The sequence below is a fragment of the Coenobita brevimanus genome, chromosome 111 (assembly GCF_032717465.1).
Source record: "Coenobita brevimanus isolate Jiangsu-jjx chromosome 111, ASM3271746v2, whole genome shotgun sequence".
NCBI lineage: Eukaryota > Metazoa > Arthropoda > Malacostraca > Decapoda > Coenobitidae > Coenobita > Coenobita brevimanus.
Genome location: NC_137064.1, coordinates 12,522,241 through 12,538,064, shown reverse-complemented (window position 1 = coordinate 12,538,064; position 15,824 = coordinate 12,522,241). Strand labels below are relative to the sequence as shown.

At 41.0% G+C, this 15,824-nt stretch overlaps 1 protein-coding gene across 1 annotated transcript in view; it reads right to left on the bottom strand.

Annotated features, from left to right (window-relative positions):
- Window positions 1-15,824, bottom strand: part of LOC145417820 (glutamate receptor-like) — a 276,977-nt gene that overhangs the window by 14,346 nt on the left and 246,807 nt on the right. Inside the window, exon 7 of the mRNA XM_080286443.1 lies at window positions 3,019-3,184. Within this exon, the coding sequence (XP_080142569.1) occupies window positions 3,019-3,184 (166 nt within the window). The remainder of the gene's footprint in view (window positions 1-3,018; window positions 3,185-15,824) is intronic.

Below are 15,824 nucleotides of genomic sequence, written 5' to 3'. Positions count from 1 at the left end.
GGTTAAGGTGATAAGGTTGTGATCGAAGGAGCCCAACAGAGAGAAAAGATTAACAGTGTAAGCAGAAGGATTAGTTGTAAGAAAGAGGTCAAGTATGTTGGAGCTCTCTCCAAGGCTGTCAGGGATACGGTTAGGGTGCTGTTCAATCCGCTCTAGGACATTAAGGATAAAAAGGTGTAGGCTTATTCACCAGGTGGATGAGTGAAAGGAGAGGAGAGCCAAAGGTGGTGGTGAACATTGAAATCTCCTAGAATGGAGATTTCAGAGAAAGGAGAAATAGATAGAATGTGTTCCATTGTAGAAGTACGATAGTCAAAGAATTTTTTTTAGTCAGTAGAATCTGGGGATAAGTAAACAGCGCAGATATATTTAGTGAGTATTAATGCCAACTTTATGGATGTGAGACTATGGTGTGGCATGAAAATATAAAGTCAAAAGTGACTGCAATGGAGATGGGACTTCTGAGGAATGTATGTGGAGTGCAAAGAGTGGACAGGATTCGAAATAATGTGATTCGTGAACGATGCGATGTGAGGAAGTCTGTGGACACCAGAATCGAAGAGTGTACTGAGATGGTATGGTCATGTGGTAGGAATGGATAACAACAGATTGGTGAAAAAGGTATATATGTGTGAATTTGATGGAGGGAGAAGGCGAGGTAAACCAAGGTGAAGGTGGAGGGATAGGGTGGATGAGTGTATGAGGAAGAGTGGTATGGAAGTCGGTGAGGCTATGGGACTGACAAGAGATCGAACTGGCTGGATGAATGTTGAGAAGTTCATGAGGGATTTGGCACCCGTTTTTAATGTGACAGCCTTCGGATTGACTCCATCAGATACGGTTAAGTGACCCTACAGAATGTGGTGAAAGTTTTTTTTTTTTTTTTTTTTTTTTTTTTTTTTGCGTATCAAATAGGACCAGGATTTCGGGGACTTGTATGATGAGTGAATCGATGCATGGCCCATTGGACTGGGCAAACTTGGGGCTGTCTGGACGTTGATACTCCTCACCCTGCCCTAGGATGGGAAAGGAGGTCCGGATGATGATGATGATGACTTCCCATATTATTATTATCATTATTATTATTTTTAATATTACTGTTATTATTATTATTATTATTATTATTATTATCATTATTATTTTTTTTTTTCTTATTAATTTTACCCACGCTCGAGGAATAAGAGCTGGTATTGTTTTACTGTGTGTGTGTGTGTGTGTGTGTGTGTGTGTGTGTGTGTGTGTGTGTGTGTGTGTGTGTGTGTGTGTGTGTGCTCGTGCGTGTGTGTGTGTGTGTGTGTGTGTGTGTGTGTGTGTGTGTGTGTGTGTGTGTGTGTGAAAATAATATTTAAAAAAAAAATCATCCTGTCGTTACCATACTTGGGAGAAAAACTGAGGGCCAGCGATGGAAGTAACCTACAGTTTAAAAGTACAATGGGACAAATGAAAATATCATATGGCTAGAGTCAGATCTGACCTAGCAAAATAAACTTAAACAGATTCTACCCAGTTAAAACCAAACTTTGTGAAATAGTTGAGGTTAAGACAATAAAGGAGTGAATCGTTTTTTAGAACAATCATTCTATGGTCAACGTCACAAGGGAAGGTCAAAGTTCGATCAGCATGTCAATGTTGCAACAAAATAACTAAAACACCTGTTATCCTGTTTGGATCAAACTGGCTGGGTCAGCCAAAATGTTGATTTACAGTTTTTGAGAACAATAGGTCAAAAGCCAAGGTCACTTGGCAAGGTCAACATCAACAGTTATCCAATTTAAACCTTTCTTTGTAGAAGGGCTCGGGGTAAGGCGAGAATAAACGAAATTTTTGATAGCAATCAAATCCACGCAACAGGGTAAGGTCAAAGATAAAGGTCACATGACAAAATCAACTTTTAACAATGTATATCCAGTTTATATGAAACTTTGTGGAAGAGTTGGGGTTGAGGGAGTTTTGGGATCAAAGGTCAAGGTCGAAGCAGAACAAAATAGCAATTTTGAACTGATTTGGACCAGACTTGGTGAAAGTGTTGAGGGTCAGGCAAGGGACTGACCTACTGACCTATTGTTTTACAGAACAATGTCAAACATAAAGGTCACATGACAAAGTCAACTTAAAAGTTTTATCCAATTTAGACCAACCTTTGTGGAAGGGTTCAGGGCTGGGTGAAAATAAATTAATTTGCCTTTGAAAACAATCAATTACGCCAAGGTCCCAGGCAAAGGTCTACGGTTAAAGTAAAAAACAATAAGTAAAATTTGGACAATTCTGATCTGAATTTTAAATCAGAGGAGGGATTCGATTTTTATGGCAATCATTTGAAGGTCAAGGTCACAGGGTTAAGTGTTCGTTCACTAGACCAACTGATGGGTACGTGGGTACTGCAGTCTTTGAGTGCTCGTTATTGGAGTAAAGGGTTAAAGCTTCTGGCACCTAAGAGGGTCACTTTAACCCGTTCACTACTGTTGCATCTTAGCTTGCCCTCTCAACATGAGTACATCTTTTCTTTTAAATGCTTGCTTCCTTAGGGCGATTTTATTTAGCTTAAAAAATAAATATCTCTTTTACTGTAGAGGTTAACGAAGGCTGCATCCATCCCTTCCATTTAATTAAAATCTCGCCTGAGGAGAAGAAAATAGTATGTAGGTACCAAGAATAAGCTACAAAACCCACCTTAGCAATGAAGTAATTGAAAATTTCTGACCATTTTACTACCGTGGTTAAACGTAGGTGTTTTTGTTGCCGCAAGTGTATGAAAGTTTGACTTGCTTGGCAAGAATCCTTCAGCAGCACATCACAGAGGCACTTTACATCTTCAGTCCAATGATCGATTTATAATTGATTTTCTTGTTGCTACTCGCCATTTTCTTTTCCACTAGCTTAGCCCCCGAATAGAGTTAATCAGGCCGATATCTAGCACATCTGCTGACAATTCATGTCATAAGCTGACTAAACTGTCTGGAGGCAGCAGCAAAACTAAGGCGACTTCGTAGTGATGGGATTACCAGAGTCGGAACACACCTGAAATCGAAGATGCCTCTGAATGGCGAGTGGTGCTGGAGACCAATAGCAACGCCGCCCTTGAGGTAGCTACCGGGGAGCTCCTTCACACGACACGCATCCTTGAGCGGCAGGTCACGGATGTAGTAGTTGGTGGCCACGTCAACGCCAATGAATACGTACTTTTCTGAGAGGTAAACAGTAGGACATGTTGGTGACAGTTTGATAACAAGAGAGAGAGAGAGAGAGAGAGAGAGAGAGAGAGAGAGAGGTGGGTAGCCATGTAGTAGTTGGGGACCACAACTCCAACAAGTGTAAAAAGTAGGAGAGAGAGAGAGAGAGAGAGAGAGAGAGAGAGAGAGAGAGAGAGAGAGAGAGAGAGAGAGAAAAGCAGCCTGATGATAGCGGTAACGTCATCACCTATGATGTGTACTTATATAACTGAGGAAAAGATGGGCTGTGAATAGTAAAAGAAGATGGGGGGGGGGGGACAGACAGGAAGGCAGGCAAGATAACAGAAAGCCAAATTCAAGATCAAAAAACCTTAACAAGCAACACATACCACACAAGAGCAGGACAAGGCTTCTCAAATCAAAGCTATTTATTTTTTAGCAAAAAAATGTTCCTATAATGGCTACAAAAGGAACACCACACAAGGCTAGAACAGAGCTAATCCAAGGCCACTCTGTATAATACAATTCATCATAAAGGGGAGAATTAGTAATACACTAACGACAGAAATATTATACATCACACAAAGCTAATACAGAGCTAACCAATCATAAGCTAACCAATGAAAAGCTAATACAGCTACATCATAATTATATCACAGGAGAGCAAGTGAAAATGCCATGGAGGAAATAGCATACACCATACAATGCAATACTTAGGTATAACAGTCCACAGCATTTCGTGAAGTAATCTAATCACTCACGTATCACAGAAAATAGTTATGGAATAAAAATAGCTAAAGATGGAGCAACACACACACACACACACACACACACACACACACACACACACACACACAATACGAAGTAACACTAGTCCAAAGCTAGTCATAAAAAGCTAATACTGCATGATATATCCATCTACCCTGTATCGCAAAAGACAACATACAACCTAAATAACTGATTTTAATATAGTCCTCCCTTCATATATCACAGACATGAGTTTGTGGATAAATTACTGAAGAAGCAACGCATGGAGAACAAGACAAGACAAAGGCTATACCAGACTACAGTTAATAAAAAAGTAATATATTCACTCAGTTAATATAAGGAAAAGTTAGTGAAAATGGCACATGGAAAATTCACTCATTTAACACAAGGAAATGTTAGTGAAACTGGCACATGAGACACAGTTCCCACAAAATGCCAGAAGTTAATCAAAATAACACACTGAAGAGTATTGTTCAGCAGATGCTATACTTTAGCCCCAGTCTAGGATAAAACGTGCTCAGTTAATACTACAAAATTCTCTACTCCGTCCTTCACCTTTTCTAACCTTCCTAGGCAATTACATCCTTGCTAAACACACACACACACACACACACACACACACACACACACACACACACACACACAAAGTCATTATTACCTCGCATCCTTCACCATTCTCCTTCGACTGTTTTACTACAAGCATTTTTTCAGGAATATTAAAAGCATCATCATCATCATCATCATCAAACACTCCCACAATTTCATCTCATCAGTTTACATTCCTTGTGGGAATAAATGACCGTCACAAATAATCTCAACCATTTCACTTCAATAATTCTATTACTGCTTCCGTCAAACTATTTTTGTAAACTGTCAACAGATTTTTCGACCTGGAAGAGTTGACTATAGCTTTCAGTAACCTTTTCGCTGCTAAAGGTCTGTCAAAAGTTAAATAAAATCGGTTGCTGGTTTGTGCCATAAATCGACAGCCAAAAATCGACTAATATCGGTATCAGTATCGGTAGAGAAAAATTATCCGATTACCGGATTCGTATCCTGATCCGCTGAGAAACATGAAAAATACATAAATGCTTGTTTTACCTAATGACCCTAGACTGTAGCACTAATTTCTCTACCACTGTAAGTGTGAAGTAACGGTGAAATGATGATTATGTTTCAGAGATACGGTCGTATCCCACAGTCTAATGACTTTTAAATGATAAAATGCTTGAACTAAAACATACGCAATATTTAAATCATACTATTATATCACTTGTTAGAATGAAGTGCAACACAATTACCTAGAAAACGGTCTTCTGTTAAGAAACAGTGGCAGACTTGTATGAACTTGTCACACACACACACACACACACACACACACACACACACTGGCGGTGTTCCATCGGGTTATATGATTTAACCTTAAAGTCTACATTCGATGGCACAAGAGCTGTGAGCAGAAAAGGGTTTCTTTTCATTATTTTTTCTGTCAATCTATCTATCTATCTATTGCCAGACGCCTCAATCCCGTTTGGGGTGGCCACAAACAAATCGCCTCCAAGTCGCCCTGTCCCCCGCCATTTCACTGCCCTGCTCCTAACTTACACTCCCCTCTCTCATATACCTCTCCACCCCAACCCTCCATCTCATTCTCGGCGTTCCCCTCCCTCTTCCCCCCTCCACCTCACTCACGCACACTCTCTTCGTCAGTCTTTCACCCTCCATCCTCTCCACATGGCCAAACCACCTCAGTGTGTTCCTCATAACGCTTCCTATCACATCCACATCAACACCACAACGCTCCCTTATATCCTCATTCGTCAGCCTGTCTCTCCATGTGACTCCACAGGCTCCTCTTAAATAACTCATTTCCACTGCTCTCACTCTTGACTTGTGTCCTTCCAACAACGTCCAAGCTTTACTTCCGTACGTTAGAGTTGGTATCACAATACTGTCATGTAGTGACTTTTTCACTTCCATGCTCACTTCCCTGTTTCTTATCACTGCTTTCAAAGAACCAGCAACCTTTCTTCCCTGCTGTACCCTTTCAAGCACTTCACCCTCCAAATTTCCATCCTTACTCATCACACTACCCAAGTACTTAAACGTACTCACATTTCAATTCCTCACCATCCGACCTCGCTGTACATTCACTGACTTCACCTCTCTCAAAGACCATCACTTTACTCTTCCCTACATTCACCTTTAGATTCCGTTTCTTACACACTTTCCCAAACTCATCCACCAAGCCTTGCAGCTCCCCTTCATCTTCACTCAACAACACAGTATCATCTGCAAACAACAGTACAGGGAGTTTCCAAACACTATCCTCTCTCACCAGCGCCACTCCAACATCCACTACCCTACCTTGTACCTCTTTTATTACCCCATCCATGTACAGATTGAACAACCATGGAGAGATGACACATCCCTGTTTCAACCCAACTTTCAAAGAGAAAAATTCACTTAGTTCACCATCCACACGCACTGCAGCCTTTGCACCATCGTACATACTCTTCACAGCATTCAACAACTTCCCATCTACTCCATATATTCTTAACACTTTCCACAATCCTTGTCTATCCACCCTGTCATATGCTTTCTCCAAATCCATGAAAGCCGCATACAACTTCTTTCCCTTCTCTAAAAACTTTTCCACTAAAGATCTAAGAATGAATATCTGATCTACACAATCTCTTCCCTTCCTAAAGCCTCCCTGTTCTTCTCCAACTAATTTCTCTCTTCTTTCTCTAACTCTGTCAATAAGTATCCTACCATACACTTTTCCTATTATACTAAGAAGACAAATGCCCCTATGATTACCACACGCTTCTTTTTCCCCTTTTCCTTTGTACAAGGGAATAATTATACCTGACTTCCAATCCTCCGGGACTGTACCTTCCTGCCAGGCCAATCTGCACATCTTCCACATCCATTCTACTACTATCTCTCCCCCATGCTTCAGCATTTCACCACACACTCCATCAATTCCTGGGTCTTTCCCCAATTTAACTTTCTTCATTGCTTCCACAACTTCTATCCTATTGATTTCTTCCTGTCTTCTCACCTCCCTCTTTCTCCCAGCCATTCCCCAGCCACTTATACTCGCATTACTTCCATCCCCTACGTTCAACAATTCCTTAAAGTGTTCTCTCCATCTGCTCACTTTTTCTCCCTTCTCCACTAGTAATCTACCATTTTTATCTTTCACTCCCCTGCTAACTTCACTTCCACCCTGTCTTACTCTTTTCACCTCTTTCCAGAACATTTTCTTACAGTCCCTCCACTTTACACTCAAATTCCTTCCACTCTCTTCTTACTCTCTCTTACTAATCGTTTCACCTCTCTCTTTCTTCCTACATATAACTCTCTCTTCCGCCTCTCAACTTCTTCCACGCCCCTATTTCTCATCCATTCATTGTATGCTTTCTTCTTTTGTGCCATAGCCTGTTTCACCTCTTCAATCCACCACGCTGTTCCTTGCACCCCCCCCCCCGTCTTCTCTTCCTTCCACACACTACATCACATGCTGCATATATTTCTTCTGTAAATATCCTACACACACCTTCCACGTCTCCCATCTGCTCCAATTCATATTTGCCCAATCGTTCCTCCACTTCTCTCTTATACTCAGCCTTTTTCTCATCCTCTTGTAACCTTTCCACTCTCCTAGCAACTACTCCTTCCTCTCGTCTTTCCCTTCTTTTATTCCTCCATCTTGCTTGAATTCTAATTCTGGCCACCACCAAGTAGTGGTCAGAAAGTCCACTCCCCCATCCTCTATAAACTCTTGCATCCATTACACATCTTCGCATCCTTTCATCCACACACACATAATCAATCATTGCCTTCCTTTCATTCAGTTCACCACTCACCCTTCTCATCACTCGCCATGTATACCTGTGGATCATTTTATGCCTGAAGAGGGTATTGGCTATCACCAACCCCCTCCCAGCACAAATGTCCACTAACGCACTCCCATTCTCATCTATCTCAGCAGGCACACCCCACTCACCAACTATTCCATCCACCTTCACATTCCCAGCTTTACCATTCATATCACCAATCAAAAAACACTCTCTCATTCCTTCCAAACTTTTCCATGCACACTTCTACATTTGTCCAGAACTCTTCTCTCTCTCTTCTAGCACGATCTTGCGTTGGCGCATACACACACACAATCGCCCACATTTGTATTCCAACTTTCAACTTTACCCACACAATCCTTGACCCAGCTGATCCATACTGTCTTATGCTCCTCTTCCATCTTTTACTCACAACTATACATACTCCTTCCTTTGCCCTCTCATTCTCACCTACTCCTGCACATATACCCCATCCATACTCCCATTCTCTCACACTTTCTCCTCTCCATTTAGTTTCAGTTATTCCACATACATCCACTTTCGCACCCTGAAGCACCTGGACAATCTCTCTCTCTTTCACCTCATCATTCGCTCCCCTTACATTCCAAGTTCTGATAACCATGTCCTTTGTCCAGTCCTTGGTCGTCATCGTTTGGTCAGTCCTTGTCCGAGGCTTATTGTTTGTTTTTTTAGTAAGTTGTTTTCCGGGTAGGGGCACTAACCCTCCGCCAACCCTTTTAGTCACCTTTTACGACAAGCAGGGATACTGGGGGAGTATTCAGTAAAATGCATGCGATTAGATAATAAACAATTTAATTATCGTTGCCTTCCTTCGATCTTAAAAAATATATTAATATATCAAATTACATCAAATAAAAATTCCTTTAGTTTTTATATTTGGATTTTTATTATAAAGAAGCTACAAAATGATAACTGAGCAAAGTAATGGGAAGCATAAAGCACATACCATAACTTTGGTCCCCTAAAAGTACGGAACACTTAATTCATAAGACAAACAGTAAACACATAACAGCTTCTAAATCTAAGCCAGATCATGGTGATTTAACCTTAGATAGGTATTCTGGGGTATTTTCTACCCCAGGAAATCATGTTTTCGCTTGCCCTACCGACGCCATGCCTTACCCCGGCCTGGGCTTCTCAGTAGCTTCATTGTTCGTCCAAACATCAATGTGGGGGGGGAGGTCAAGTTGCACTCTCCAGAGGTTCCATAGATATTGGGCCCCAATGGCAGTGCTGGAGTAGAAACTACCCCAGGTTACCTATACAGTGACTTTTTACATTTACTGACATACTGTACTTTGATTTTATGAAATTATTATTTTTTTGTGAAACATAAATTGAAAATTACTACTTAATAGACTAATTATTGTGTCAGAGATGTTGGGGCTCCTGTACAGTGAACGACTAGTGAATGTAGGTAACCTTCAGGCCGCATTGACCCATCAGGTAACCTGGAGTGGAATTAACCCCACGAAGGAAAAAAAAACGTGGAAAAATTGTTCTTGTACAGTTATTAATGTAAAAAAATACAGGAATAAACTTTCACATTTATATAATTTTCTGCTCCTAAAACCTTTATGAACTGAATTATGAAAATACTAATTTTTTTTTTTTTTGAAAATCAAATATTTTGAAAATTAAAATTTTCTAAGTTGAAGCTGAGGTAGGTCAAACCTCTTATGTGGCACAGATATGTGAAAGTTGGAACCTCTTGCAGCCCAGAGCACAACCCCCAAGGATGCACAGTAAGGAATCTAAAAATGCCTAAAATTCTATCTATATACCTAGGCTGCTTCCTCCAAGGAAAGGGAGGTAGCCGAGACAGGACGACACACTCGCCATTCACTCATCTATTCAAATATATTCATTCGCATCTTAGCCACAAAGGGAAGAAGGGACAGATCCTCACCACACCACACCGCATGAGGGTCAACTGCGCAGTGCAATCAGTGACATCCATAGCAGGGCCCGACAGCAGAGTTGGATTACCCCTGCCACATCATAATAGACCCATCCCTATACCCACACCTGACCTGATCAGCTGATCAGACCAAATGAGGGAGAATATCCCCTCACGGCTGCATCATCATTTATTCATTCACAATTTCTCTCCACTTATTTCTCTCACACATAGCCACTCTTCCTTACTCAACAGACATCCCTCTCGCATCCAACGCTCTCTTCACACTGTCCATCCATCCTATTCGTGGTCTCCCTCTCAGCCTTACACCTCTCACATCAGCTCTAGTTATCTTTTTCACCAATCGCTCATTATCCATTCTCTCCATATGCCAAAACCATCGCAACACCCTCTGCTCAAGTCGATCAGCCATATCCCGAACAACTCCAGTTCTCCTTCGCACTTCATCATTTCGCACTCGATCCATATCACTCCACACATACTCCACAGACACCTCATCTCCATTACATTCAAACTTTTCCTCTCTGCTACACCCATATTCCATGTTTCAGCCCCCTATAATGCAGTCGGTACCACAACACCCTCCTACAGCCTTCTCTTTACATCCATTCTAAGCGAACGTCATCTAAACACTTTTTTCATTCCTCCCAGCACCTTTCCTACTTCATTCATCCTAAACTTCACTTCTGCATCTATTCTTCCATCCACAGCAACATGTGACCCTAAATACTTAAAACACTACCTCCTCAAGCAACTCACCATTCAAAACTATATTCATCCCCCTACCATCTACCGACCTCATACACTTCAACACTTTATTCTTATTCTCATTTACTTTCAATTTCCTCCTTTCACACACCCTTCGAAACTCATCTACCAACTGTCTCAGTCTTTCCTCTGAATCAGCCACCAGTGCAGTATCATCTGGAAACAGCAGCTGCTTCAGATTCCACTCTCTACCATCAACATTCACCAGACTCAGACCTCCACCTAAAACTTTTGCATTCACCTCCCTTACAACACCATCCATATAAATATTAAACAACCAAGGCGACATCACATCCCTGCTGCAGCCCTACTGTCACGGGAAACCAATCACTCACAGCATTTCCCACTCTTACACACGCTCTACTATTTACATAAAAACTTTTAACCCCTTTTAGTAACCTACCATCAAGTTCATACAATCTTAAAACAGTCCACAAAGCTTCCCTATCAATTCTATCATACTCTTTCTCTAAATCCATGAATGCCCAAAACACATCCTTGCCTTTCACTAAATACTTTTCACACACTTGTCTCACAGCGAACACCTGATCCACGCATCCCGTCCCTCTCCTAAAGCCACACTGCTCATCACCAATCACTCCCTCTGTACCCTCTCTAACTCTCATAATTAACACTCTACCATACACTTTACCTACAACACTCAACAGACTTATACCCCTAAAGCTAGTACATTCATACTTATCACCCTTGCCTTTATACAACGGGACCACACAAGCACTTGCCCAGACTCAGACCTCCACCTAAAACTTTTGCATTCACCTCCCTTACAGCACCATCCATATAAATATTAAACAACCAAGGCGACATCACATCCCTGCTGCAGCCCCACTCTCACGGGAAACCAATCACTCACAGCATTTCCCACTCTTACACACGCTCTACTATTTACATAAAAACTTTTCACCCCTTTTAGTAACCTACCATCAAGTTCATACAATCTTAAAACAGTCCACAAAGCCTCCCTATCAATTCTATCATACTCTTTCTCTAAATCCATGAATGCCCAAAACACATCCTTGCCTTTGGCTAAATACGTTTCACACACTTGTCTCGCAGCGAACACCTGATCCATGCATCCCCTCCCTCTCCTAAAGCCACACTGCTCATCACCAATCACTCCCTCTGTACCCTCTCTAACTCTCTTAAGTAACATTCTACCACACACCTTACTTACAACACTCAACAGACTTATACCCCTAAAGCTAGTACATTCATACTTATCACCCTTGCCTTTACACAACGGGACCACACAAGCACTTGCCCAGTCAATTGGCACCATACCTTTCACGAAGCACACATTCAATAATATTACTAACCAGTCATCAATAGTCGCTCCACCACCCTTCAGGCATTCCACAGCACACCCATCCATACCTGCAGCTTTCCTTTTTTTCATCTCCTTTACTGCCTTCTGCACTTCCTCCATCGTGATCAAAGAATCATTCAACTCTCCCAGCACATTTATTCCTTGCACCCTTCCATCCGCCACAATCTCAGCCACCCTTTCCTCCTGTACATTTAACAGTCTTTCAAAATACTTTGCCCATCTCTTCCTTACTTCATCCATCTCAACATCCTTCCAGCCTCTGCTTTTACTCGCTCTTCCTTTCCAGACTCTCCCTTTTGCACCCTTTTCACCTCCTTCCAGAACAGTTTCTTATTCTGTTGAAAATTCTCAGTCAGCCGCCTACCCCACCTCTCATCTGCTGCCACTTTAGCATCACGCACAGCCCTTCTCGCCCTATTCCTCTTTTCCCTTGCCTCTCATATGACACCTCATCCTTCCTCTGCAGCTACACTTCATATGTACGTCTCTTCTCAGCCACAGCCATACTTACTTACTCGCACCACCATTCACTTCCATTTCTTACACCACCACCCACAAGTCTCACACCACACACCTCTTCCGCATCCCCCACCACAACACTCTTAAACAACTGCCATTCCTCCTCCACACTACCATTTTCCTGATCTTTCACTGCGTTCCTTTCACCTAAAATTACTTGGTAAAAATTTTAGGTCTATTTTGGCTTCCTCTCCAGAACTTGCTGTGTGTCCATGGGGGTTGTGCTCTGGGCTACAAGATGTTCCAACCTTCATCTATCTGTGCCACATAAGGTGTTGGACCTACCTCAGCTTCATCTTAGAAAAATTTTAATTTCTAAATATTTATAGAATTTTCAAGAAAAGTTTTTAAAACTAATTTTCAAAATTGTTTTCATAAATCAGTTCATAAAGTTTTTAGGAGTAAAACATAGTATAAAGGTGAAAGTTTATTCCTGCATTTTTTTACAATAATAAATGAACATGAACTTTTTCCACATTTTTTTTTTTCCTACATGAGGTTGGTTCCACCGCAGGTTACCTAATGGTCACCACGGGATGAAGGTTACCTGTCTAGAGTTAACGACATATGAAACGCATAACACATATAAGCTTCTGGTCATTACCATATAATGAAACATTTTTACTTTAAAGTTCCATACCACATGTAAAATCTTGGCCAACCGGCCATTAGCCATAGAAATAAACAACATTCGTATTTAAACATGCTATGGGTCACAAAGGTATCGGTGCACAATATGCATGAAACATTTTGGACCACAGGACGAAGGTCAGTGAAATATTAGTATCCGACCTACCACAAGCTGGTAGGCAGTGTCATATATCGTCAATTAACAATATCCTTATGCAAACATATAGCAAATTGTATGTTTATATAAGCACTGTTCATCCAAAAATGTGACATTGCTAATGCAAGCAGTTTTTCGAATGTTTTCGGTAGGCATTGGACCCCTGAGCATCCTGATACTTTTGTGACCCACAGTACGTAATATTTTGATCACTAGCCAATTCAGGTCAGACCAGCCGAGAGTTAGTGCATAGTGGAAAAAAAATACACCTGTTTTCATTGCTGATATTGGATTAACACACTAGTAGTCAAAGACTGACCCTCATTTATATCCTGATTAAAGCCACTTTCCATGAAAAAAAGAATACATGTCTAAGTTCAGTGTATGCCAACCACATATGTGGCTACTGTAGTGACTCACTTTACACTACAGGCTTCAGTCAAGTATATCTTGTTTACTTTGAAAAACTAAACATTAAGGGTTCTGTGGTTAACCCCTTAACCGCGGGGCATCACTTTCGTGACGCTTGGGAGCAAGGGATCATACCGCGGGGTGTCGCTTTTGTGATTCTGTGTTATTTTGAATTCACCCGGACTTCCAAGTGGGGGCTTGTATCATCTATCAGTACTGCCAATGTCCAACACTAGTCAGCACTCCTAATCTCATCTGTACTCCCAACCATTGTTGACAATTTAGCCATTTCTCCCCGTTCTTGACTCCCCTCCCTATCCCCCCTCCATTACCCTATCCTCTCGCCTGCCCGGCCGTGCTACACTAAGTAAATCTTCCCTGGAATTTTTCACTGATTTCATCCATTGAAATAAGCCCTATGCCCTATTCTTATACCAAATAATATATACAAGAAAGAAATAAGGTAAGTGAGAGTGCCATACACCTGGAATTGGCTAATTATCACCTGACAACACCTCACGTGCACTCGTTCGCTAATTTTCGCTGATTTTTTCCCCTTGAAATATGCCATATAATCTATTTTCGTAATAAATATACATATAAGGAGGGAAAGGAGAAGCCTAAGTGATATTTACATTCACCTGGAACTACCTAATTTATAATGTATTGTCTAGATTTCCTGCCAATCATTTCAGTGAAATACATAGCTGTTTCAAGAGCTACGTTGGTAGTACTGAATATCCCCTAAGTAGGCCTCTACCCGGGCCGGCCCTCCTTTATCAGTTCTCTCTCATCTTCCAAAGAGGAGGTACGGCTCATCCTCTTGCTGACTTCAGGGCCTTTTTCACCCCCATGCAAAGGGCCCTGTGACCTTTACCCCCTACTAAACCTTGTGTGGAAAGAGGTAAAGGGCTGACAATTGATAAAAGAGTGATTACAATCTTTCTATTGAGTAAAACAGTGCAAGTGGAATTGTAAATTGAGTAAAACAGTGCAAGTGGAATTGTAAATAATGTGTAAATAATGTGTAAACAGCAAGTGAAAGTAATGAATGTAAATATGCGTGAACAATGGAAAATAGTTTTATAAGTTACTTCAAGTGACAGTGCATAACACAGTGTAAATAAAATAGAAATGTAAATATGCGTGAACAATGGAAAATAGTTTTATAAGTTACTTCAAGTGACAGTGCATAACACAGTGTAAATAAAATAGAAATGTAAATAACGTAAATAAAATAGAGAACCCTACGTGTCAAGTGGGGTTGGTGGAGGATTAGTGCCCCTCCCTGTAAAACAATTAACTCTAAGCCCTTGACCACCCCGTTTGGGATACATGGCGTCTGGCAATGGATGGATGGATGGAAAATAGAGAACGTAAATAGAAATGTAAATGAGTAGTATTATAAGAATACGAGTATATACCCTAGGAGTAATGAAAGTGAAAGTTTCACTATAGCATGTCTGAATACTATGAGTTATGAGAGTGAAGATGAAAGTGACATTCACTCTCAATGCTAGTATACAGGACGAGAAAGTGAATGCTACGTATTTTACTGAAAGAAATTGAATCCCTACAGTAACAATAAACTAATACTACTGAAGGAAACTTATGGATGAAGACTGTAGATATATATAAGTGTTATATAGTAATAGAAATATAAAGTGTGAGGGTTTTTATAAATAATAAATGACAGAGTACCAAGAGCGAACTAGCGCAAGTGCGGCGGTCAGACGCGCTCATAATTTTCATTGCTTTCACAGTGTTTTTTTTTTGGAGTATGGATCCCAAGCTACTTGAAAATCATAGAGTAGTGCTTATAGTGTTAATATCTGGCTGTGGTAATCATATTACGGGTTGTCGGGAAGTGTAAAGTGGAGACTTCGTTACCCAACTTCAGAGGTCTCCACAAGTCCTAAAGTAACGACGAAGGCTCAACAAACATTCCAGGAGAAAGCTGAAGGTATGTGCCATAAGCATATGTAATTTTAATATTCTAGGACTAATAACTGATTTTTGGCAAATATTTTTTGAGAGTCTGTCAGAGCCCGAATAACCCCGCGGCACACTCAAAACATCGGTAAACATGCCCGCGGTGTAGAGGTTAAAGAGAGCAACGCTTTGTTTCACCCCTTCAGCCATGCTAAATATTCGTCCTGAGTTGACGCTCGAATCTGGGCTAACGTCCACAAAGATTAGTAGCTTACACACGATCGACCATATATACACATCATCAAAAGACGTA